At 47.9% G+C, this 26,952-nt stretch overlaps 2 protein-coding genes across 2 annotated transcripts; one reads left to right on the forward strand and one right to left on the reverse strand.

The window, feature by feature from the left end:
• Window positions 1-485: 485 nt before the first annotated feature.
• On the forward strand, window positions 486-7,208 carry C8R40DRAFT_1176471 (SNF2 chromatin remodeling protein; the record flags this gene model as incomplete). Its single annotated transcript, XM_046232522.1, has 17 exons — window positions 486-496; window positions 551-755; window positions 808-1,481; window positions 1,534-1,817; window positions 1,878-2,358; window positions 2,411-2,592; window positions 2,643-2,697; window positions 2,751-3,261; window positions 3,317-3,946; window positions 3,999-4,407; window positions 4,458-4,775; window positions 4,826-4,974; window positions 5,027-5,240; window positions 5,301-5,867; window positions 5,926-6,328; window positions 6,383-6,865; window positions 6,938-7,208. 17 exons carry the CDS (start codon window positions 486-488, stop codon window positions 7,206-7,208), a joined length of 5,847 nt encoding a protein of 1,948 aa, XP_046080858.1.
• On the reverse strand, window positions 7,155-9,105 carry C8R40DRAFT_724215 (uncharacterized protein). The gene is made up of 7 exons (XM_046235990.1): window positions 9,011-9,105; window positions 8,832-8,940; window positions 8,747-8,772; window positions 8,478-8,639; window positions 8,146-8,340; window positions 7,635-8,067; window positions 7,155-7,559 (listed from the first exon to the last, which is right to left on the reverse strand). Exons 2-7 carry the CDS (start codon window positions 8,919-8,921, stop codon window positions 7,416-7,418), a joined length of 1,050 nt encoding a protein of 349 aa, XP_046080859.1. The 5' UTR covers window positions 8,922-8,940; window positions 9,011-9,105; the 3' UTR covers window positions 7,155-7,415.
• Between the last annotated feature and the right edge of the window lie 17,847 nt (window positions 9,106-26,952).

Raw genomic sequence — 26,952 nt, forward strand, 5'->3', positions numbered from 1 at the left:
AGGGCTGACAGAAGGGATACAACATTTTCTTTACCACATCCAAGCAACTCTGTTTTCAAGTTGGGACGATCAGATAGCAGTAGTCGACGATGTAAATTTCCGCGCACGGGATGTGGTCCTTTGTGTATCGTCAGACAATTCTTGGAATAGCAGTTGCAAGCATTCGTTTCTCCACAACATACAGGTAGGGGAAAAGAAAGAAAATAGAGAGAGAAAGGCGAATGAAGAGCGTGAAAGAGCAGAATCAATTTGGATTCGGAATCAAAAGTCGGACTTTGAAAGCCAATTGATTTCCGGGAAATGTAGGATATAAATGGAGAATTTGTATTGAGTTCTTTCTGTAAACTTTACATAAATTTAGAGGCTTTTTTTCAAGGGCAGTTTCGAAACCCAGATAAAGAGACAGCGGTTTCTGGGAAGAATCGTCACAAAAGCCCCCTTCTTACACACACACGGCATAATCGGTCCGGTAGTCACGGTACAATATGACTTCAAGGTATCTTTTTCTTCACCAAGTCACTTATCAAGAACTAATACGGTTCTAATTCAGGTTGGACCGGCTCCTCCTTTTACTAGATACCGGCTCTTCTACGTCAGTCAGAAACACTGCTGCCAAGCAGCTGGCCCAATTAGCGGTAAAAAGTATTATAAGCGATGTCGGTGTATCTGTTGGGGAGGACGTCAAGAATAATCGTCAACATGTGTCCTTCAGAGATCCAGGAGCTTGGGGTGAATTAATGGCAGTAGTAGCGCGGGTATGTCCCCTCTGAATCTTCCCCGGAAGCCTTTGTGGAACGTTTATTTCAGATAATACCATACCTTCATTCTAAATCTCACGAAACTCGAACAGCTGCCTCTGTCGCGCTTTCCCAGGTATTCTCTTCTACACCGGTCTGGCACCCACTTTCCAACGATGAAGATTCGACGATGCAAACAGACGACTCTTCACTCCCCGCTCCAGAGTTCACCAATTTCTCTGTAGAAGAGCTTGTTATACAAGGCAAATTACTCCTCGCTTCTTCTGGAAAGGAGTTCATTCGGCCTGCCGTTCTATCTAGCCCCGCGGAGGTTAAGAAGGCGCGTAAAGAGGCTATGGGTCGACTCGGCCTTGAATTCTTGGATGATGTCGCTGAAGAAATGGACTTAGATAAAGAACTGGGTGCGGATGTCGAAGAGAACGCAGATGTTGACATGGATATCAAAGCTGAAGAGCTCACGCCGTCTGGATCGCCAATGGATGTTTGTCCTCCTACATCCATTAAGAAGGAAGGATCTGTTCCAAGTCGTTCTGCCACGCCGGCAGATCCCTCGACAACACCGACCACCCCTGCTGCTGAAACAGATCTGGGCTCAATGTCTGCCAGAGAGAGGAATCGTTTGAAACGCAAAAGGAAGCCCGGGAATTCTGCATTCGTCGCGCCGCAGCCTCCCCCGCAAGCTTCTGGGTCCAAATATAATGCAACTGCAGCAGGAGCTTCAAAGTAAGTTCGTCACTCCGAAACGTAAAAATTGTTAATGGGAACCTCACTCAAGGGCGCGACTCGTTACTACCGACGAAATTCCCACAGGCACGTCTCGCCTCGACAGTCCCTCTTCTGACAAAGTCGTTGTAGATCCTTCTAAAGGTGGTGCAGTCTCACCGAAGGCTATCAAAGAGGCGAAGGCTTTAGGTGTCAAACCTGGCGTGTGGATCTGGGACGGCGTAGTACAGGTCCTCGAAGTTGACCTTTTCAGCGCAGCTTGGGAAGTTAGACATGGAGCCGCATTGGCTCTACGCGAGCTCTTAAAAATTCAAGGCAAATGCGGAGGAATGCAAGGTGCCGGTCGGACTGTTTTGCTTCCTTTTTCACGTGTGTTAACGACAGTCTATTTCATAGACAACTCATCTTGGGAAGAAAACCTCATGGCGCATGAAAAATGGTGCAACGATTTATCTGCTAAACTTCTATGCGTGCTCGTCCTGGATCGCTTTGGAGACTTCGTGTCTGATCAGGTAGTTGCACCTGTCCGCGAAATGATTTCCCAAACTCTCGCCTCTTTACTCATTCACATGCCTCAACGCTCGGTTTTACACGTCCATTCTATTCTGCTTCAGATGATCCGTCAGCAATTCTTAATTCCAGTGCCTACTCTACCTTTACCGAAACTCAAAGGTAGTAGGAAGAAAGATAGTGCGGAGCAGAAAGTCACCCACATATGGGAAATTCGGCACGCAGGTTTGCTAGGCATCAAGTACGAAGTTGCTGTCCGGAATGATCTATTCGATCGTTTACAGGAAGAAGTGAAGCAGGAGAATGGGTCTAGTGCGGCAACTGGGGTTACTATCCTTAGCGATGTTGTCGACGCTGCAGTGTTAGGGTAAGTATTCAGCCATTCTCAACCCATCTAGTTATCATAACCCCTTGCTTAGCCTTGGGGACAAAGACGACGATGTTCGTGCCGTTGCTGCCTCCTGTTTACTTCCTGTCGCCGGACATTTGGTAGAACAGTTACCCGAATCTTTAGATCGGGTTCTATTGGTCCTGTGGAGTTGCCTCAGTGATATGAAGGACGACTTAAGTTCCAGTGTAGGAGCAGTGATGGAACTTTTAGGTGAGGGTCTCTTGCGCTTTCAGGTAGTAACGATATTCAATTTCCTTCAGGAAAACTTGTAGCATATGACAAAGTAATCGAAATTCTTGCGAACGAATCTGTATCGTACGTAGACCCTTCTTTTAATCGTGTTTCAATCTTGAAGTATCGTTATACAGATTACCTCTTACTACCCTTGCTCCAACATTATTCCCCTTTTTTCGACATACCATCGCCAACGTTCGTCTTTCCGTTGTAAAAACACTGCATTCATTCATGACTGTAGAGTCACTTCCTCGGGACTGGATTTCGGTGCCTTTCCTCCGTCTCTTATATCAAAACATGATTGTCGAAGAACGTTTAGAAATTCGCGACGCTAGCCTCGAGGCCTGGAAAACGGCAATCGAAATCACATCAGCCATACCAGGCTGGATGGAAAGTAATCTTACTCAACAGCTCATCCTAGACTGGTATGCTATTGTGATGACGCCTCTGGGTTTACCCATTGACCCTGTTGCTTTCTACCATCCTGTACTCGTGGTCGAGGGCGAGTCCCCGCCCGAACGCCACAACGTGGATAAAAATATGCTTGCGCAAGATTTGTCTCTCATCACTACCGAGGTGATCATGAAAGCTCGCATAGCGGGCTCAACAGCTCTTGCTCTGTTGATCACGTACTGGCCTACAAGCGTAAGTTGGTCGTTGTTGCACGCTTAGAGAGTGAAATTGATCGAAAAATTTTTAGACCACATCGATGGAGGAAGTCTTCCAACCGATACTGCTACACTACATTGATTCTACGAGCATGCTACAGAAGGTTCTTTCTGCTATAATATCAGAAGAATGGGCGCGGGAACATTCGTCTCGAGTTCAAACCGATTCTCCTCTTCTAATCGACTCCTCCCACCTTGCGAAGGAAATTAGCTCCAGGACGCTTGCTTGGCTGCAAGGAAATCCTCCTGCAGCGTACCATGAAATGGCGTTTGCGCTCGCTCGCATCCACGTTGATTCGGTTTCTCTTCTTCATTCGTTCGCTACGGACTGCAAGCTTCCTATCTCCTCTATACCGTTCCTTGGTACAGAAATCGATATCACAGGCATCAATCCAGACCGTTTTACCATTGAGACGGCCCAGGAAGCTATCGGCCCACGTTATAATCAACTGAAGGGAATGCTGGGTCGGACAAAGAAACGTGAACTTGCCGTTATCGAGGAAAAGCGGACTGTTGTTTCGGCTAGCATCGATCGATATCTCGAAGTGAAGAATCAGCACGAGATCAGAGTCGCGGCTGCGTTTGCCGCTGCTTTTGTGGCGCTTCGTAGTACACCCGACAAGGTTAGCCCAGTCGTGAAGGGTATTATGAATGGAATCAAGGTGAGAGTTTAAAACTTTCCTTCTGGACGGTATATTCACGGTCGTCTTTCAGAATGAAGAGAATATTGATCTTCAAAGCCGTTCAGCCGTAGCCGTAGCAGCATTTATCGAGTTCTGTTCTATTCATCAGATTTCTCAACCACCGGACAAGATTGTCAAGAATCTCTGTACTTTCCTGTGCCAGGACGTCGAGCAGACACCCACTTTTGCATATACACGTAAGGTCCTCGATGGCATCCTCTCGTTCCATAAAGTCGGAAAAGTCTCTCCAGCCAAGAATCTGAAAGAAAAGGAGAAGTCCGAACTCCCCATTGAAGAGACGGGTCAAAGTCCATTGTCTCGTCGCGGTGCTGGCCTTGCCTTTGACGAACTTTCCTCCAAGTTTGGAGGTCGATTGCTCGATGCTATACCCAACATGTGGCAATCGATGGCCGGAGGCTTGCTGAGTGCATTCCAGTCAGGTATGTTTGCATTGCGCTTGGTCAAGCTGTAAGCTCACTTTTTCTCTAAGCTAATCCTAAAGAGTGCGACGCGAGTATGGAGAAACATTTTGGTCAAGATGTCATTGATTCGCTCAGTGTACTTGAGGCAGCCGTGCCGACATTCCACCCCGAACTATGGCCAAAGATTGCGGAGACCTTTCCCATGATGCATCTGGCCTTGCAGAGTAAATTTGCAATCATACGTCAATGCGCCGCGAGGTGTTTTGCTACCATCTGCGAAGTGATAACCGCAGACGCTATGCGTTTTGTCATCGAGCAGGTGGTGCCTACAATCGGCGACTCTCTGATTTTGGCAAACCGACAAGGCGCCACTGAACTCATCTATCGTAAGTTCTTGAACTTTTTATTCGTCGATAGTTTTCTCACGGTTTACAAGACATTGTGCAAAAGTTGGATATCAAAGCTCTTCCGTATGTTATCTTCTTGGTGATTCCTGTCCTTGGGCGAATGAGCGACGCCAATGAAGATGTTCGCGCTACGGCAACCAACACCTTCGCGTCTCTGGTGAAGATGATCCCTCTTGAGGTAGAATTTCCGTCCGAATAAATCTGCAGTCGTTGATCTTACGAAATTCTAGGCTGGTTTGCCGGACCCTCCTGGCTTTCCAGAAGAGCTTCTGAAACGTCGAGAAGAAGAACGTCAGTTTCTGACTCAATTGCTTGATGGCAATAAGGTCGAACAGTACACCATTCCGGTGGCCATCAACGCTGAACTACGCAAGTATCAACAAGACGGTGTTAATTGGCTCGCATTTCTTGCTAAATATCAGCTTCATGGTATTCTATGTGACGGTGAGGTTACCAATCGCAGTATGCTCGCATGAAGTCTCATTCATGAATTCACGAATATAGACATGGGACTGGGAAAAACACTCCAATCGATATGTATCCTTTCTAGCAAACACTTTGAAAGAGCCGAACGATACAAGGAAACCAAGTCACCCGACGCTGTCCATCTTCCCTCTTTAATCATATGCCCTCCGACTCTGACCGGTCATTGGTACTATGAGATTTTGAAGTATGCCGAGAATCTCAAGCCCGTTCTGTATACCGGGAACGCTCGAGAGCGAGCGAAGCTAATTCCGAAATTCAAAACATTTGACGTTGTAGTCACCTCTTATGAGGTGGTTCGTAATGACATCAGTAACCTGGAGTCGATGCGTTGGCTGTACTGCATTCTAGACGAGGGCCATGTTATTAAGAATGCGAAGACGAAATTGACAAAGGCCGTCAAGTCGGTTCAGGCTCAGCATCGTCTTATACTGTCCGGGACTCCTATACAAAACAATGTCCTGGAACTGTGGAGCTTGTTCGATTTTCTTATGCCTGGTTTCTTGGGAACCGAATCATCATTTAACGAGCGCTTTAGTAAACCAATATTGTCCAATCGTGATGGAAAATCCAAAAATGGCGAAGCTGGTGTGTAATTCCAAAACATACCTATAGATAGTTTCTCACCAACCGGACCCTTCACTAGCTGCGCTAGCACTTGAAGCCCTTCATAAGCAAGTATTGCCGTTCTTGCTTCGTCGGCTCAAGGAAGATGTCCTTAACGATCTCCCGCCAAAGATCATACAAGATTATTATTGTGATCTCTCAGAATTACAAAAGCACCTTTATGACAATTTCTCCAAATCTTCTGGGCGTCAAGATGCCGAAGCTGCTGTTCAGAAGACGACCTCTTCGTCCTCATCATCTTCCAATAAGGAGGGGGGTCAGCAGCACATATTTCAGTCGCTGCAGTACCTCCGGAAGCTTTGCAATCATCCTGCGTTGGTGTTGAAAGATCCGGAAGATATAAACACAGCCTTGGAAAAATTCGGGAAGAAAACGGAAGGATTATCAGATATTCAACATGCTCCCAAACTTCTTGCCTTACGGTGGGTCATTATAAAGGGAACCTGTTTTTTTAAATATTGATGCTTGCATTTTAGGCAATTGCTTTTGGATTGCGGCATAGGTGGTGGCAGCGCTCCCACGTCAGATCAAAGCAAGAGTGAACTAATAGATACCAATCCTGACGCGGACGGCACCAGTAGCACCTTCTCACAGCATCGCGTCCTCATCTTTTGTCAAATGAAACAAATGCTGGATATTATCGAAACCGACCTTTTTAAGGTCCATATGCCGTCGGTGACATACATGCGACTCGATGGGGGTACTGACACCAGTAAACGACACGCGGTGGTACAAACGTTCAACTCAGATCCTAGTATCGACGTTTTGCTGCTCACGACACATGTGGGCGGTCTGGGCTTGACTTTGACTGGGGCCGACACGGTTATCTTTGTCGAACACGATTGGAATCCAATGAAAGATCTTCAGGCGATGGACCGTGCGCATCGTATCGGTCAAAAGAAGGTTGTAAATGTGTATCGATTGATCACAAAGGGTACTCTGGAAGAAAAGATTATGGGGTATGTTTTTCAGCGACAACCCGTCTAGTCCTCTGCCATCTGTTTTTTTTTTTGTCTAATTCGTCGTTATAGCCTTCAACGATTCAAACTGAACATTGCCAATTCGATCGTCACGCAACAGAATTCGGGTCTTTCGTCGATGGACACTGATTTAGTGCTAGACCTTTTCCGACGTACGTCAGAAGAGGAAGATGCTGCTGCGGCAGCTAAGAAGAAGAAGGCGAGAGAGGGACACGGACCCGTCAGTCAGCAGAACATATTACATGGGTTAGAGGATCTGCCTCCAGAAGAGGAATATCAAGATTTGGATATGTCAAAGTTCCTGGGATCTATTGGAAAGTAGAAAAAGTATTGCACCCCCTATCATTATTTTGTTTCCTGTTAGTGAACCTTATCAACCTATGTATACCTTTCTTGCTAGTAAAATAAAGTATAGAGCAGCATGTATAAATATCTAGTAGGGTCTTAATTTTCTTCGAGGAATGCTCTGAACGAACTTGAGAGGGATCGATAATAGAAAGTGCCTCCACGCTGCCAAAAATTTCAGGTGTCAAGTGCTAGGTCTTGCTAACAGCAGATCGGTATAGGTAAGGGTATCCGAAGTCGTATCATAATTATTCGTGGTGGATTTGGGTTTGTAAAAGACTGTGAAAACAGCAAATGCAGCAGGAAAGGCTGCGAAAAGGGCGTTATACTGGAGCAGGGAGGGGGGGGATTGATCAACATACAAGTACGCAAGGGTAACAGACGCGACAAAATATGCACAGACCTGAGCAAAGTCGAACATGTACGCATCAACAGCATGATTCTCCTTTAGCAAGAATTCATTGGAGACAACCATATACACCCAAACCGTCATTCCAAACCCTAGTTTCCCAAATGACATTCCAATTCGATCATCGAGGTAGTGCGACCACCAAGTTGCAAATGGTTTCGTCCATGGCGAATCATGCTTTGGGAAAACTCTTGGGAAATGTACGACAAGTCTCGGAAGTGGCGATGTATCATGATCAGCATCTGAGATCCATGAGTTCATAGACTGTAGTATCCACTGTGCGCGGGCAACGATTGCAACATAGACACAGGTAGCGATGATTGAAAAAACGAGGCCGATGACTCTACCAGAAAGTAGAGGGACACTCCATATGAAGATGGTATAGGTGATAGTGTTGAGACACTCATTGAACGTCTTGACTGTTGCACTAGTAGATGTAGAGAGAGAGGTAACAACCTACGATGAGTATAATGGGATGAGAATCGAATGCTCGGAGACGACGTACTAAAAGTACAACGTGAATGCCATAGTGAAGAATGCTTGTAATACAGCGAACCCATAGTTTAGACGAAGAGATAGGGATTTGATCAATGTTATAATCCTTGCTTCTCTAGTCAGTGAGCGCGATTCGCGTTGAAAAGAGTGCTTTGTTTGATGAAGATGGGTCGACAAGACTAGGAATATAGTAACATTGGCCAAGCTAGTAAGGGATTAATAATTCCCCAATGTCAGCGAAAGGTCAGTTTCTTTCTTGAGCTCACGCAATAGAGTTTGCTCATGAAACACTCCGGGACTCGTGGGGGAGGATTTCGATGTACCCTAGTACCTAGTACGCACCATAGTAAATTCAAAGAATGCAGTGCATCCAACAGAGGAAACTTGGACTCTTCATCAAGTAAAAGAGCACTGATGAATAGACTGCAGTTTGTTATACTGATAATCCACACAGGAAATGCAGTTTCCTCCGAAGACCGATTGGCGAGAATGACTTTTACATAATTGGGGTGAGTTACGAGGTTTAGATCAAGGCAAAATGTGAAAAGGATATTCGGATTTCAGATGGTACGGGCTGCTAACAAGCAAGAATGAAGTTGACCCTTACCAAGAAAAAAGATTGTAGGTAGAAGCTAATCTGTTACATGGGAGAATACCGATAAGTAGTTGTTAGTATGAAGGATTTGGGACACTCACCCGTATGCCAGGACCATAGATTACAGATCCGCGATCACTCTGAGGATTGGACTCGGACTCGAGACAACTCGATGAATCAGAATTGTTCATGGCGAGGCGAAATTGGGTACTATGGAGGTCGCAACAAGGGGGGGAAAAATTGAAAGTCACAGTGATCCCGCTTTATATATATGACTTACACATCTTTAGTGAATTATGAACAGCTTTGATATGATATATATATATATATATATACACAAAATTCCTTGTGAAATGTTCAAGTGGCAGTTTGTCAGCTGCAACAAATTTTAAAGTAACGCACTCGGGAAGGGCACGGTTGATTTTTCAAATTTGATGATTTGTTGCCGGTTTATTGCCGGTCCGTCGGATATTTGATATCAGCTTTCTCGCACCATACCTTGAGTTTCAATGCTTTTATGCATGCAGTAGGAGCATTTTTGTGGCCTTCAAACTCTGAGGTAGATACACTGTCATCTTTTGCCTTCTAGTTACCTCAGGGATGATGGATATCCCCCTTTGAGTATTCATGTCTCCCCTCAATTTACAATTTTTGAAGGAATTCACACCTCTATCCTCAATTTATTGGGGTCATGCAGTCCTACTTAGGGTGTGATACAGAGTGCCTGTTACTTGGACTCAGAGCTCATATGGTAAACTCCAGCATAAGCATTTCTTCTAAGAAGAACAAGCAAGCTCAAAGAACTTGAATAGCTATCAAGACTAAATAACATCTGCAAAACCTGGATGTTCACAAGAGCAATGGAGGCACTGTCCAGCTTCCAGCAATTCTTCAGTACTGCTGGGAGCACTTTCCCAGCTGGATAGTGCTGTCAGCTGCTTTCTGTTGAGGGATACTCCATGTGCTCGAGCCCATTCTGTACATACCTGAGACTTCTCCTTGTAAAGTTACAAGACAGCATTATTACATTATACTATACAGTACCTATGTAGACAACAATGGAATGCCTTGAACACCTACTTTACTGAGTTAAACCTTGACACTTTCAAGCTCTTAGCCAACTTGAATGTTGAACGAATATGGACCTAGAGCCAAAGCAGGCGATACGAGTCCGGTCAGGTACACTTCAAGAACATATATTTCCATTTCCTTCTTATCTTGTGTTTCAACTTTAGTCTACCGTCGGTCTATTTTGTTTATATTCTGTAGATTCGAGAATTCCCCGCCCTCAGCTTTCTACATAACGCTGAGGGTGAGTTCATTAAATATTGACTTATTCCCACTCTGACTTTATTTATTCTTGTGTAGATAACTCGTTTGATAGGTATTATTATATAAGATAGAGCTTTCTACATAACGCTGAGGATAACTCATTTGATAGGTTATACGCCCCGCCGCTGTTGAACTAAATTGACTAAGATAACACCTCGCTGCGCTACTAAAGCTCACTACGTTCACCGCATCCATACATCTTGAAACCAAACAAATCATGGCTAGAAACGGCGCTGTTCCGCCTCCTATTCCAGAGGTTTCCGCAGATCTAAAATTTGATGGAGGGGTCAAAGTCAGCTGGACCCCCGTGAAACGAAGGATTGTGAACTCACTGAAAACCCAAGGCCTTCTCGGTTATACCGATGGGACCATCACCAAGCCTCCCCCAATTATCATCACTATCTCCCCTCCCACTCGATCTCCATCCCTTGATGCAGGAGCTGGGACAGTCTCCCCTCCATCTCCAGAACCAACGAAGGCGACTGCAATCTTCTCCCTAAATCCTTCCCTAGAGGAATGGATATTTCGTAATGACCGCGCCAGAGGGATAATAGAATCTCACGTTGACGATTTACCTTCTTTGATGCCCGACGTAGATGAGAAGACAGCGAAAGAAGTCCTAGAGACATTGGAAAATGAATTTGCTAGGAAAGATGGGATGCGCAAGGTACTTACGGAGCGAAACCTACGATCCCTGACATTTCGCGAGACCATCCCAATTGACGAATTCTTCAATCAACTGCGTGCACTTCGAAAAGATGCGGTCGAGGCTGGAAATACTATCACCGATTCCCAATTCCGAGAAATAGCCATAGCAGCGTTTCCTACAAATGCGTTCGACAATATCATCCAGAATATAACGGCAAACACATCCCTCTACTCGACCGCAGCGTCGGTGATCCAACAGATCTCCTTCCAATACTCTCGGGTAGAGAATCACCCTGATGCTGTTGTATCTGGTGATCGTATCTACAAGGCGCATACAGCGTCCACTACACCTATTTCCCCACACGCTGCATTATTGTCGAGAATTGAACAGTTGGAATCGATGATTGCGGGGAAGATGGCGAGATCTGGAAATGGAGATAAGAAATGCTATAATTGTGGACGCGTCGGCCATCTGAAGGATGAGTGCTTCAGGAAAGGAGGAGGGAAAGAAGGACAATACCCATCATGGTGGAGAGGGAAGAAAGATGAAACAGTTAACCAGAATCCCATGTCATCCATGGCCATTGGTGAACCTACATTGCACTATGCTATGGTAGCATCTGATTTGCGACATCCCACTGGAGAGCTGTATGCAGACTCGGGAGCCACAGACCACTTCTTTCGAGATCGAAATGACTTCATGACCTACACGGAGTGTGATAGGATGGGTCAATCTTCGGAAATATCTACAGGCTTGATCATTAAGGGAGTTGGGAAGGCAAAGAAGACGGTCGTGGAAAACGGGAAGGTCATGATACTCATCTTTGAAGAGGCACTCCATTGCCCCAACATCTCATCTGACCTCATCTCCATAGCTCGCCTCGACAAACTAGGTTACCAGGTGCATTTCGGAAATGGATGTGTTAAGTTCTATTCGCCAGGAGGAACTCATTTCCTAACTGGAAAAGGATCGAATGGTCTTTACAAACTCGAGGAAGCGAAAACCACTGCGCTTACCACTAAATCCCGCTCCCTACATCGCCCGGTAGATCTCAGCACATGGCACAGGCGGCTTGCACATGCTGGTCATTTCCGACTCGACCTGTTGAAAGACAAACACCTTGTTGACGGATTCGCGGTTGCGAAGGATACGATGGCGGGTAAAGGGAAGTGCGAGAATTGCTTGATGGGGGGTGCGGTACGAAGACCATTCGATGCGCACGTTGAGGTGGAGAAGAAGCTGCTGGAACGAGTTCACCTAGACCTCACCGGACCGATGAGAACTATGTCCAGGGGAGGCTACTATTACTCACTTCCTATAGTCGATGGACACTCAGCGTTTACCAAAGACTACTACCTGGCGAATAAGGAAGCAGAATCGACACTTGTAGCAGTGGAGAATTACCAAGTGTTTGCTGAAAACCAGACTGGGGAGAGACTGAAATGTGTACGGGTTGATGGAGGGAAGGAGTTTATAAATGAGAAATGGAAAAAGTGGGCCGACTTACATGGCATACGAATTGAACAAACTCCGGCATATTCCTCCTCAGCCAACGGTGTCGCCGAAAGGAAACACGGTGTTACATTTGCGAAAGTCCGTACCATCCTCCACGAGTCCCAACTACCCGAAAACCTGTGGGCTATGGCAGCGGCATATGTCATATACACCGAGAATCTCCTACCTTCGACGCGAAATGGTTTCCATATCCCAGCTGAAATTTTTTGGGGGGTACGCCAGGATATATCTCACTTGCGTCCATTTGGGTCTCGAGGTTGGGTGACAATTGTGAATGGGAGTTTGGGGAAAACGGATCTGAGAGCTGTCGAAGGTCGAATGGTGGGGTATGGAGAACGAGGGGTATACCTATTATATCTCACAAATGGAAAGGTTATCACTAGCCGGGATGTTACCTTTGAGGAAGGGCTTCCTCAGCGTACCTTGGCGCCAGGTGGAGGGGAGGAAGAAGAGGATCAAGGGAACAACGAACACGTTCCAATACTTCCACCTAACACCACAGATGCCTCGGACGCCACAGATACCTCGGAGAAAATGATGCCGACTAAACCCGATCAGTCTCTTCAAATTCCTAATCAAATTCCAACTCGGCGGACTCGAACAAAATTCCAGCCGGACCCTAACATCCCTCTTCGTCGCTCAAACTGGCTTTCCACTTCTCAGCCAGTACCACATTCCACGCAGCCTCTGATAAATCAACCTACCCAACACCGAGCTCTCCTAGCATCTGTAGTACAAGGATTCAACGAAGTCTCATCTGAATATAACTCCGCACTCACGGCTATTGGCATAACACCAGTCCCCAAGAGCTATTCCAAAGCAATGGAAGATCCTGACAGGTGGTCTCCAGCCATTGAAAAGGAAATTCAACGCATGAGAGAATTCGGTGTCTTCGGACCTTTGCAGGATCCTCCAGCTGGAGCCACTATCCTGGTTCCCCTGTGGGTATTAGCTCATAAGTTCAACGGGGACGGAAAAATCGTGGAAGAAAAGGCTCGCCTAGTCGTAAACGGGAGGACACAGGAAGAGGGCAGAGATTACCACCATACATTTGCTGCGGTACTTCATTTCAAATCTCTCAGAATTCTTATCGCACTCTGGGTTACTCTTGGCTACCATATATGGCAGATCGACTTCGCTTCGGCCTATCTCAATGCTGATCTCGATGAAGAAATATACGCGTGGCCCCCCGAAGGGTTCCCCGGGAGAAATACTGGGAAAGTCATGCGAATTTGGAAATCTATCTACGGTATGATGCAAGCGGGAAGGAACTGGTGGAAGACTCTTGACGGGACATACAGGGAACTTGGGTATATTCGAAATCAAGCCGACCAATGTGTGAGGAGTCGAGTATCTGGGTCAGGGGAGACCATGACCGGTACGTACACGGATGATACACTTGGTGGATCCTCGTCAATCCAGGAGATGATAAAGGCCAAAATGGAGATTGGGTCGAAGTATAGAATCAAAGAAACTGACAGCGTTCAGTTTGCTCTCGGCATGAAGCTTACGCATGACAGAGACCAGGGAATAGCAACTTTATCCATGCCCGCCTACTGGAACAACCTTCTCAGTCATCATGGTCTTCAAGATGTGAAACCAAAGTCTACTCCCCTCCCGAATGGCGCAGTCCTCTCGATCGGAACTTCCCCTCTTTCAACCGACGACATCGAATTTATGCGAGAAAAGCCTTACCGAGAAATTCTAGGAGCCGTTCAATTTGGTGCTGCCGTGTGTCGTCCAGATATAGCTCATGCCGCAAATGTTCTCAGTCGTTTCGCTCACGACCCTCGAAAGGTCCATTGGCAGTATCTTATGCACTTAGTGCGATATATTAGTGGTACCAGGGATCTTGGAATCACCTATACCAGGATGGCTCCTGGAGGACTATCCCCAATCGTGTATGCAGATGCCAATTATGCTTCATGTGTGGACTCTCGTCGTTCCACCTCTGGTGTTCTGACCATGATGGCTGGTGGACCAACATTCTGGATGTCGAAACGTCAAGACGTTGTGGCCCTATCGACCACAGAGGCTGAATACATCGCCCTTGCCAAAGCAGTCCAACAAGCCAAATGGGTACATTCTTTTCTATCGGAATTAGGTCATGGGGTTCCTCGTCCTTTTCCCATACGATGTGACAACCAAGGTGCTATAGCGATCTCTGAGAACCCAAAGTTCCACTTGCGGGTAAAGCATATTGATATTCGGTATCATTTTCTTCGAAATGCGGTAGAAAGTGGTGACATTGCTATCGAGTATATCCCTTCGGAAGAGAATCCAGCTGATGTTCTCACTAAATCTCTCGGTGCCGCCATCCACAGTCGACAAGTATCCCTTCTTGGTCTTAGGAAGTTGGTCCCTGACTGAGACTAGGGGAGTGTTGAACGAATATGGACCTAGAGCCAAAGCAGGCGATACGAGTCCGGTCAGGTACACTTCAAGAACATATATTTCCATTTCCTTCTTATCTTGTGTTTCAACTTTAGTCTACCGTCGGTCTATTTTGTTTATATTCTGTAGATTCGAGAATTCCCCGCCCTCAGCTTTCTACATAACGCTGAGGGTGAGTTCATTAAATATTGACTTATTCCCACTCTGACTTTATTTATTCTTGTGTAGATAACTCGTTTGATAGGTATTATTATATAAGATAGAGCTTTCTACATAACGCTGAGGATAACTCGTTTGATATTGAAGAATACAGATTTTACAGATGAAGAGTTCAAAACACAGAGAGCTATTGTACCAAATCCTCTAGCTCATGTAAAGAATAGGATACAGCATCTTTCATTATCAATAGTTGGAATAAATGCATAAAGAGAAATGCATTGAAGGCTGGAGGACACTGTGACATTCAATGGGCAATGATGCAATGATAGGCTATCAGTTTCACTGTGCCTTCTCCCGAGTGTGCTACCTGAGGAATTTATCATTCCTGAGGTCCTCAGAAGGCAGAAAAATGACAGTGTATTCACTGAAGAGTTTGAAGGCCACAAAAATACTTTTACTGCATGCATAAAAGTGTCAATGGTGAGATATCAAATCCAACAGACCAGCAATAAACTGGCAACAAATCATCAAATTTGAAAAATCAACCGTGCCCTTCCCAAGTGCATTAAACAAAGTTGAGTCTTCAAATATGCATGTGATGAGAGGTTTGTTGCTATTGCCACAAACCACCATCATGTCCATTTGTAGACTCTGTGCAGAGACTCGGCACATTGGTGTATCAAGAGAGAGAGAGGCAAGAGAGAGAGAAAGAGAGAGAGAGAGAGAGAGTTAATCTAACTGCCACAGGCCACCATTTTGGAGCCAAGAGCAGGGGGAACTATATACCAAGTACTACAGTAATCTTGGAGTCCTTGATATAAAACATCAAGTTTTGTTTGCAACTCTTTCTTATGTCACAATGTCTCAAATTTAAGTATGTTATGATCATTTAAGCTCACTATAATCAATGCTCAAGGACAAGTTTTGATTAATTAGGAATTAAACCATATTGAGGGTGAATGTCATGGCTTTGGAGTCCTTGATTACACCTGTGACAGTGTTATGTATTGTTAAGATCATGTACACCGTGAAGCCGTGCCAGAGGCCACAGGGTGCCTAAAGGCAGAGGGTCAAATGAGACAGTAGTGAAGTTATTAACAACACTGCCGTTACGCCGCTAGTCATAAAGTACGCAGCCCCTATCATTTTCCCTTTCTCACCGTCTCGATGCCTTTACTTGTACGATACATCATCCCATCACTGTCAACACCCATCGATTACTGATCCACCTGACCCACTGTCACGAAGCGGCAGAGGCGGAGTGACTAGCGGAGCAGGAGAGCGAAGTAACTAAGCAAGGCGATGAGGCGGAGTGACTAAGCGGAGCAGAGGCAAACTGGTCCCAGATAATGACAGAGAGGTCAAGATAAGGGACCAGGCTGTGGAGGGTTTTGTCATGAAGCGGCAGAGGCGGAGTGACTAGCAGAGCAGGAAGCGGGGTGACTAAGCCAGGCAGTGAGGCGGAGCGACTAAGCAGGTCAGTGAGGCGGAGCGACTAAGCGGAGTGGAGGCGAACTGGTCCCAGATAATGACAGAGATATATTGAGTATCGTAGTCATAGGTAATAATAAGTAAGCACATACCTGGTCCCAGATAATGACAGAGAGGTCAAGATAAGGGACCAGGCTGTGGAGGGTTGGCTATATATACATAATCTAGTCTGCGAGAAACAACGATGTAATACTGTACAGTTCAGGGGCAAGGAAGGAGGCGGAAGCCGATAGAAAGAGAAGGTGGGTCAGGTGGATCAGTAATAGATAGATCAGTAATTGATGGAGATTGACAGCGGTGGGATGATGTATTGTACAAGTAAAGGCGTCGAGACGGTGAGAAAGGGAAAATGATAGGGGCTGCGTACTTTTGACATTACCCCCCTCCTTATGACCATTGCCCTCAATAGTCAAGGTTTTGCCGCTGTCGGGTGTTTTTTTGTGAAAGGCCCGAACAATTTTTGGTGCCCGACTGAGGTTGGGCGCGGGTTCCCAAGAGCTGTATCCTGCATCGTAACCTTTCCACTTTACTAGATATTCCAACTTCTTCCATCATACCCAATAACGAGCTTGCCTCGTTTTTGTGTGAAAGAGAAAGGAAGGAATCTAATGGGCACTCCAACCAACCAATCTAATACACAATATGCGAGTTCACTGCTATCAAATTTATTTAATAGCAAGGGGTAGCGTTGGCAAAGGTTCCACAAAGCTTTGAGAGCTAAGTAAGAAGCTTTGATCAATCAATTTGAGTCGTTCTAAGGATTTGGTATATTCCTTTGATTAAGGTAGATTCAGCACAGTTTGTGCTTTGATTGTATTGATATGGGTATATCAAGAATTGGGGGTTTGAATCAAAGTAAATTAAAACTGAAACACACAGACCCCTACAGAGGGCTAGAACTATGTGCTGGCACAACCACACAGCGTGATTTGCCCTTAAGACCAACAACTGATCTTAAGTTCGAAGAATACCCAACAACTGGATATACTTCTTGCAGTCACAAGGAGCAGAACACGACGTTCCTATACTCACAAGTGCCGGGCCCGAATGGCTGCTAGCGAAGAAGTTTCAGTCTGGCGGGAGTGTGTCTTTCCTTTTTACGGATTAGCACTGCAACGTTGTCCCAAAATCACTTCCATTCCAGATACATCGGATCGCTATTTATACATACAGAATATAGAATCGCACAGTACAATTAATTTAATACAATAAATGTTCAGAACCGCAAGGAAACTTCTACAATCGGTCAGATACCTTATTGGGCCCATATTGGTTCCAAGATTGTAGTATACCTCCAAACATAGGTAGGTACTTCGTTATTCATTTAATTTAATTGTTTTGGAGAATGACTCGAATGGTGTTCAGCTGTCATTGCTGTTCAACACTTACTTCAATCGTTTGTCACCTCGTCCGGAGGCAAATCAGCTCTCCTCAATTCTAATCCTATCAATCTGATTCATCTGGATTAAACTAATTGCTTCTCTCTTTCAATAGACACCCATTGTGTCTATACTCTATCAAGGGAGTTACGCATAGTATTCATTTAATTGCATTCTTCAATATTTTCTATGTCAGGACTCCTTGACATTCATTTGATATGTCTTTGGAGCCTCGCAGTACTTCGATCGTTCTTCTAGTCATTTTCCTCAACCATGCAACTTGATTGGTCTATGAGACTAAATCACAGTCTTTTAGATTAATGCATGATCTTGTTCTAGAAGGAGTGTTTGATAATTCCTGAGTTCTAGAAAGTCATTTCGAGTCAATCCTCGGCTCATGGTCACTTGAGTAAGTTCTTCCAAACTCCTGCCAGTGTAAAGTCCAATAAGAATACCCTTGGTATTTCATATGTGAATGGTCATCCTTCGGATGTAGTCCGAGTCTGGTATAATCCTGCTTGACAAACAGGTAGACTGCTATCCGAAGGTAGTATCGGGGATGGGTAAACTAACCAACTTGTGGTAGTATGGGTATATGGTCCCTTCAACTTATTAGACTGATTCAGTATTGACTTTGACTGTCAATCTGGGTCTCAATTACAGTCCTCTTGATACAAATCTATACGTGAAAATGTCACAATTCACAGCATAGATGTCTAGCCAAAATTTAGGCGTGTTACCGACTGTCTAAGATGTCCTCCACTTCATATTCCAGTTCATCTTCATCTTCTAAGTATACTGGCTCTGGTGGTGTTGGTATTTCACCATTAATGGGGTTACCTTTCCATGGATATAGTTTGTTAACATGGAAGACAGGATGAAGGCGATCCAGTGACAGGGGAAGGTCAAGGTGGTAGTCCAGAGGTCCGACTTTCTCCAGAATGTGGTAAGGTCCTAGCTTTTCGCTGGATAGCTGCGGGTTAATGTCCCCCGCACTTAGCCAGACTAGGTCCCCAACTTTGAATAGATGCACTTTTCACTTCCCACATTTGTATCCCTCCTTCTGTTGGTTCTTTCCTAGATGTAAAGCAGCTCCAGCATCCTGTTGCGCTTCTCGGAGAATCCGTATGCGGTTGTCCACCGCTGGAATGCCGCTGCGTTGACCATCCGGGATATTGAACAGGGGGAGGTATCCATAGGTTAACTCGAATGGGGACATGCCTAGGGCCGAGTGAGTCCGCGAATTAATCACAAACTCTGCGATAGGGAGATGTTCTGCCCCATCCTCTTGTCGTTGTCCCACATAGAGGCGGATGTATATCTCCACTTCTTGATTTGCGCATTCAGTTTGGCCGTTGGACTGAGGACGGTATCCGTGTCATGCCCTGACCATAACCAGACCAGCACCAGCATCAGCCCACACGTTCTCACATTCCCGACTCTCCTCCCACCTCCCCAGGACGTCCCTGAGGCAGTACGCACCTCCCCAAGACAGTAACCTGAAAACGTCCGGACAACCATGCCGACATGCATACGAAGCCCTCCGACACCAGCCCCATTAAGTACCAATCTCGATCGCCTGTCTCTCTCGATTATCTGCCTCATGCCCCCTAGGTTCTGATGTTCCCTTGTTCACTTCCCGTACCTATTTAAGTAGCTCTGCAACGTCCCCAAGCGCCAGCTTGGTATATTTTGAACACACACCCTTTTGCATAGGTCCAGTCCCTGTCCCTTTGTACCTGCTAACCATACGGATTTCTCTTTCCTCTCTGTTTCTCTACCTCTGTTTCTCTCTACTTCTGTCTATTGTCTCTCTGATCGTCGGTACGATCGAATATACGCTTTTACTTCAAGTCTAAGCCTTCCGAGTGAGTCCCCGAGCTCCCTCGAACATTACTAAAGCTCCCCAACGCCTACCCGCTTGGTGAGCTACTCTTCCCCAAACCTCCCAGAGCTCCCTAGCTACTTCGTAAGCTTCGGGACCTCGATCTAGGTAACGTCGAAGCTACCCCTCACGTCGAACTACGTACTGCTTCTCCGTTACCACCTCCCACACTCGAGGACGACCATCCTCCAACCTAGCCCCCAGGGACCTAACCTCCCTGGCATATCCCTTCTCGGGAGCTTACACCCTCGAGACCCCGTTGCATAAACTACCTACTCGACTCTATATTGACGTTCTAGCGAGTACAACTCCTACTACGCAATATCTTACGGTCCCGCACTCGTCCCGAACCTCCCTACGCATTAGGGACCTCCCTGGACCTCCTAGGAACCCCTCAAGGGTCACCATCTCGTCGTTCCAACCACTACTAGGTCATTCCCGTCCTCGGTCGCGGTTCTCGTAGCTCCCTTCGAGCTCCAGCCTGCTCCTAGCACGCTACAACATAAACCTCCACATACCAAAACCTACCCTAAGACCTATTTTGACCCAGGTCTTACATTATACCAAGCTCTCCCGTCACCGAACGGACTTGTCGCGACGAAATGTCGGCGACGTCAACGGAACGACCTTCTAGTTCCAAGACCGAATCAAAGAAACAAAAGAGCGCCTTATCTCGTGGAAACACGACACAAGCTCAAAAATCAAACCCGGCTGCTAGCTCCACTGTCATCACGGTGGCAGCTGGTCAACGCCTGATGTCCATCCCAGAACAGTCGTTCGGGGATGAAACCGCCAGCAACATCCGGACCCCAGAGGGACGTCAACCGGAGGTTCAGGGGCCCCCTCCAGTGGAACCTGGGATGGGACCACCACAACGGAGGTTTACCTCCATGGGTTACGCCCAACCTGCCAGTAGTCCCATGGGAGGTTTCGCATACTCCCCTACCTGGGGAACGAGAGGACCTCCCCCTGGACCGATACCGCAGCTAGACATGGAGTCAGCTTCGAACGCGGGTGGAAGAGTCAGCGGTCAAGTAGCCGCTATCGAAAGGGTACAAGGGGGGAGTACTGACCCTCTCACAGTACGACAACAGGAGAAACTTCCAGAGAGGAGGGTATCCCCTGCCGTATCCGAACAATCTCGAACGTCATCCCGGAGGTTACCAACACCTCCAGTACAGTCCCTGAACCTTCCTCCCCCGAGACGAGGAAGTTCACTCTCCAGTCTCCTGAAGAGCCCAGCTATGAATACGCCCAACTGGGAGCGTACGCACGCAATACACCATAGCAGGACCAACTTCCCCGTACAACCCTTGTCCGAAATGACATTGCGTCTGGAAGACGTCATTCGAATTCAGGAGTGTATCCCGGAAGATGTAGCTATGGTCCTAAGGGAGGTATTGGAGTCAATGGGGATCGAAGTATTGGGAGACGGTCTCGAATTCTCAGACCTACGAGTACAGTTCCTAACAGTGGGAACTCAATTGGAGATAGACCTCCCAGAGAAGGCCCAGCAGTGGCTGATGACCCCCGCGAATCGATCAGATTTTCTCTGGCTGTACAACGTCCTGTTGGACCCAGAGAGGATGTTGGAACTGTTAGAGGCAGAGGCACGTTACGGACGATCGTTCCGAAACTCGAGGGGAATACTTCCCCTCCTCCCTCATACCCATGGAAGGGAGAAGGAATTCTGTGGCGAAGCAGGGCTACGTATATTGTACCGAGCCTCTAACTACAGATCAGGAGCCGTACGGTTTGAACCTCCCCCTTCGAGGGTGAACATACCGAACTACCAGGCGATCCAAATACTTCGGAACGCAAACCTAGCGGAAGCAGCAGCTAAAATCGATGAGGAAAGTAACGAGGATGCTAACGCAATCGCTGCAAAAAATCGTAGACGCAGGAGGTACACCACGGCTCACCTCCTGGCCCCAGTGGAGTCAATGCCTGATCAGGATAGTCCCGTCCGGGTCCGTAACGGACAGACGGTATACACGTACACGCCCATGAGGCATATGCACCAGCTTCTGGTGAGGAGTGAGGAGTCTGAAGCGATGTTGTGTTCGCAGGAGACCCGACATCGGACGCTACTAGCGGAATCAGACACTCTGATGCTGTCGGAGGAACTTTCTGGATCGAATCTAGAAAGAGCTTTGGAATTCCGTCGCAGACTGGTCGCGGATAATCGGGGAACCTCGTATATGGTTCAATGCGAACTCGAAAGCGTAGGGGAGTTCCCTCCGGAGCAATTTGACCAGAAAGGGCAGCTCCATGGATCTGATGGTCGTTTCCTGGCACAGAAACATTCATCGCCCAGGAATACCGAGGTTCCTGAACTTCCTTAACCCCGGTAACACGGCCACGAGGAGCCCCCAGCTACGCTCCGGGACCTCCCCCACTGTACATGCCTTGGCTCAAAATGCGACTCCTCCCCCCAGAGTTAACCTGCAAACGAAACCTTTAACCCCAGTCTCGACGCAGCGATACCAGTTTGGTGAGGTGAGGATGGATGGCGCACAACATTCATCCCGGATCTCCGGACAAGATCTGACAGCTCGGCTGGCTCCCAACCCTGTACACGTTCCTCCAAGACTGAGCAATCCATCAGTCATTCCGTATCAAGGGTCGGTATCGATGCAATCTCAGGCAGTGGGAACGGAAAGTCAAAGGGGTCCGAACCAACGAAGAACGTTGGCAGTTCACGAAGAGGCGGTACCCCCGCAGGGAGCTCCTTTTGGAACTCCCTTTGTAACGGGAGCTCAGATGAACCGACCTGGCATGGCTTTCGAGTCGGCACGCTCTCAGGAATCGGTAGCAATGATCCAACAACAGGCTCGGGTCATTGAGACGCTCCAGGAACAACTCCGTGAGGTAAAGAAAGGATTCACAGAGGGGGAAGTACCGACTGGAGGACCCCTTTCCAAAACAGGAAACACGGCGGGATTATCCGGGCGAGCACCTAGGGTAATGAGAGAATATACGAGGGGGGGTCCTTCTCCTGTAGTTCCCCAGCCAAGGAGCTGGCAAGCTACGGAACCAATATCCTTTAACCGAAACACTCCTACAGGAGCTAGGGGTGGAAACCCCCAGGTAGAACAAGCAGGACAGATCCCGGATACTCCGAGTGTGGACCGACGACGTATTCACGAGTGGGGAGCCCGAGTGCAAAGAGCTGAACTAGGGGAGTATGGGAGACCAGAAGGAGGAGCGTACGCGTTGGAAAATGAGGGAGAAGGCAAAGGCGGTTTTAACCCCCCTCCTAGAGTACCTCCCCCACATTTTTCTAGTCAATCGAGAGATCGAGAACGACCTCCGAGTCAAGGGGGACAGGGTCAAAGAGAACAGGGAGGAAGGAGCGGGGGAGGGGCACCACCTCCGCCTCCTCCTCCTCCACCACCTTCCGGGGGACCGGGTGATAGTAATTCGGAAGGTTCCAACGAGGGGGAACAGAACCAATCGAGTAGGAATGGTGGAAGGAGAGAGGAAGACAGAGGAGAGCTCCCCACTGGAGCTCCTGACGTACCTCCAACACGCTATGACCCGGACCAACCCTGGTACTACGATCCAAGACAAGGTTGGCATCGTAAGGCAGCTCCTAGACCTCCCAACGAGGGACGAAGTACGTGGGAGAGCAACGAAGAAAAAAATCGGATTACCATTGAGTCGAAGCTCGACGTCGGTAAGATCGAAAGCTTCGCAGGTGACGACCGGTCTGCATGGAAGACGTGGGTCCTCAGTTTGGAAAGGATGTTTGGAGTGCGTCCTACCATTTATGCTCGGGAAAAGGACAAGTGCGCTTCCGCAGCTAGTCATCTCACTGGTGCAGCACTCTCCCACTTCGACACGTTGAATCGGCAACGACTGAGGGGGGAGTACACCTGCCTCGAAGACTGGACAGAGTTCAAACGAGAATTCGGCTCCAAATTCGGACCCATTGACGAGGCGGACGAGGCAAGGAGGAGATTGGCCTGGATGAAGCAGATGCCGGAGGAAAGCTTCGCCAACTTCTTCATTCGCTTCAACGAATACGCTCCCCTGACCGGATTTAACGACGAGGCTCTAGTAACATACCTCAAGAAAGGGGTAGCTCCTTGGTTGCCTCTACAGGTTGTTACCGGAAGGGAGGAACCTCGATCCTACGACGAGTGGACCCGAGTGTTCACGAAGTTGGACGGGGCTGTACGTGCGCAAGCGGAGAGTTTGAGGAACCTCCACGGTGAAAAAGCACTGCAAGGATGGTTGAGTCGCTTCCCCGGGTTGGAATTAGCACCTGAAGCTCCTTACAAGTCCCCCTTGCGGAGGGAAAGAGAGCCAGCTGATGTATGGACCTCCAATCCGAAACCAGCTGCGACAGGAAGGTTCCAAAGCAGGCCCAACTGGAAAGAGGGACGACAGAGGGCGTCCGCAGCTTGGGGGGAGGGAGAAAGTTACGATAGCGAAAACCGAGAGGAGGACGAAGACTGCTGTCACTGCAGGGATGGAGGAGAATGGACTGAAGCGGTCCTCCGAGCAGGAGTCACCGACACCGGGAGGAAATGGACTCCTGAGGAAAGAGCAGAGAAGTGGAGGAGACGAAGGCAAGAGCTCTGCATGCGTTGTGGACGAAAGGAACACTGGGCAAAGGACTGCCCTAACCCAGAATCGTTAGAACGTCCAGCGGAGGATCAAGGGAGCTCAGAAAGAGCTTCCAAGGCCGATTCAACTCGAGGAAGAGGAACGGCCAACCAAGGGGGAGGTCGTAAGGACGATTCAACTCGTCCTTTAGAACGGATTCGCGCCGGGATCGTGGTGGAAGAACGGGAAGGGATGGACGATCTATGGAACGTCCACATCTTAGACTCACCAAAGGGAGGTGAGCAAGAACTGTTGGACGAAGTGGGAAATGGGCAGGGGGCTTCGAGGTAGATCAGGGCGAACTGCGAAGCCCCGCAACACCTTCGCCTACCACAATAAGAGCTGCACTCGCGGGGAGTCAGCCAGCTCGTCTCACATCCCGATCCTACAACTCCTTCATCATCCTTACACGCTTTCCGTTCTCCGACCTCGATGAAGACAAAGAATATGCCACACTAGTGGACAGTGGAGCAACTAGATGCTTCATAGACAAAACTGTCGCTATGCGACACCCAGAAAATTTGGTTGACCTAACAAACAGTATCCCTTTGGAGCTGTTCGACGGGAAACCTACCTCCGCAGGATTGATAACTCAGACCTACACTGACCAGATCAGTTTTGCGGATGGAACAATTCACAAGGTGGAGTTCCTAGTAACTCGATTACACCCCACGGCTCCAATTGTGCTAGGACTGCCGTGGCTACGCATGCACAACCCAGTAATTGACTGGAAGGAACTTTGTCTGACGTTCCAGGACCGAAATGTCCGAATCTCAGCAGCCCTTGCGTCAGAAATTGTCCAACCAGGCGCTGAGGGAGGTACAGAGGAGCTAGGAAGGGGGGTAAACGGCGAGGAAATATACGAAGGACCTCTCCAACCACCTCCTGAAAACGGCGAGGAAATATACGAAGGACCTCTCCAACCACCTCCTGAAAACGGCGAGGAAATATACGAAGGACCTCTCCAACCACCTCCTGAAACTTCTCAACAATCTCCTGAAGCTCCACAACAACCTCCAGAAACTTCTCGACAACCTCCAGAAGCTCCCCTTAGAGCTTCACGGACGGGGGTGAAGCTGGAGGAAGTAAAAGACGAAGAGTACGAGGCGAGTCAACCAGGTCCACACAAGTTATTCCCCTCGGACAAAGATCTAGGGCCAGACGACCCAATCCTTATGGGGATCAACGAATGGTTAGCGTTCGCGAGTGAAAGCCCGGAAGAAGAGGTAGAGGAAATCCTCGAGACTGGAAGAGTCGCCCTGGAGAAAGTAACCCCGAAACCAGCAAAGGATTCAGAGGAGGCCTATCAAAAGTGGAAGAGTAGGGACACGGAACGATCCTCCTCCTGGCCCGGAGCTAAGCAAAAAGTCCGGTGGAGGAAGAAAAGGAGGGAACACGGACCTTATCCCGACCTCCCCACCTTAGACATCGAAAGCCTGAACATACCCAAGATTCCTTCAAGGTCTGGTCTGACTCCCAAGGGTTCAATAAGACGCAACAACTTCCGAAGAAAGCAGCTCATAGCGGGTATCCATGTGGTGGAACGAAAATCGGATCCCACCATACAAGGGAAACCCATCAGCTTAATAGGAGCGGCTGGAATGGATCGTCTACTGAGGGAGGGAGCTCCAGCATACTTCCTTCATATATCGCCCACGAAGGAGGAGTCCCCTACCCAAGAAATACTCCGGGCGAGTGATAGCAACGACCCAGAAAGAGTGCAACAACCAAAGGATCCTGAGAGTGGGAACCCTAGCCCGGGACAAGGGGGGGTCGTCAAGGAGCTTGACGAGGAAGTATCGAAGCGACAGGAGACAGAGGAGTTAAAGAAATCCATTCCCGTCCAATACCAGGACTACCTGGACGTATTCTCACCCGGAGAAGCAAGAACACTACCTCCACACCGACCCTACGATATCAAAATCGAAACGGAAGGTGATACGATACCTCCCATAGGGAAGCTCTACAACATGTCTGAGAAGGAGCTGAAATCTCTCAAGGAATACATCGACGAGATGTTGGGGAAAGGGTTCATACGATCCTCCAGTTCCCCCGCGGGAGCTCCTGTCTTGTTTGCCAAGAAAAAGGATGGTACTCTGCGACTCTGCGTCGACTATCGAGCACTGAACAAGATTACGAAGAAGAATAGGTACCCTCTACCCTTGATAGGAACCTTAGTGGATCAACTACGGAAGGCGAAGATCTTCACCAAGATCGACCTCCGCGCAGGATACAACAACGTCAGGGTAGCCCAGGGACACGAATGGAAGACTGCATTCCGAACTCGGTATGGGTCATTCGAGTACCTGGTAATGCCCTTTGGGCTCACGAATGCTCCCTCCGCGTTTCAATTCTTCATGAACGAGATCTTTCACGACATGGTGGACGTTTGCGTGGTAATTTACTTGGACGACATACTGATCTACTCAGACGACGAGGAGTCCCATGTGGAGCACGTCAGGAAGGTCCTGGAACGATTACGGGCAAATCACCTCCACGCAAAGCCGGAAAAATGTGCGTTCCATGTGGACACCGTCGAGTACTTGGGGGTGATCATATCACCATTGGGAGTGTCCATGGATCCAGAAAAAGTGAAGGCAGTAATAGACTGGCCCAAACCAAGGACGGTGAAGGAACTCCAGGCGTTCCTTGGATTCGCAAACTTCTATAGGAGGTTCATAGACAACTACTCGGGAATCACCAAGGTGTTCACAAAGCTCCTCCGAAAAGATTCAGTGTGGAGCTGGACCCCACAGTGTAGTAGTGCCTTCGAACTTCTGAAGTCAGCATTCTCCGAAGCCCCG

The sequence above is a fragment of the Lentinula edodes genome (assembly GCF_021015755.1).
Source record: "Lentinula edodes strain Le(Bin) 0899 ss11 chromosome Unknown C8R40scaffold_52, whole genome shotgun sequence".
NCBI classification, from domain to species: domain Eukaryota; kingdom Fungi; phylum Basidiomycota; class Agaricomycetes; order Agaricales; family Omphalotaceae; genus Lentinula; species Lentinula edodes.

Bases quoted from the DNA above. Each gene is read 5' to 3' on its own strand.
- C8R40DRAFT_724215 (XM_046235990.1), bottom strand. From the start codon at position 8,921: ATGAACAATTCTGATTCATCGAGTTGTCTCGAGTCCGAGTCCAATCCT. The intron at 8,640-8,746 runs CTTGGTAAGGGT...AACTCACCCCAA, and splicing joins TTCTACCTACAATCTTTTTT to TTATGTAAAAGTCATTCTCG. The intron at 8,341-8,477 runs GTGCGTACTAGG...ATCCCTTACTAG, and splicing joins CATTCTTTGAATTTACTATG to CTTGGCCAATGTTACTATAT.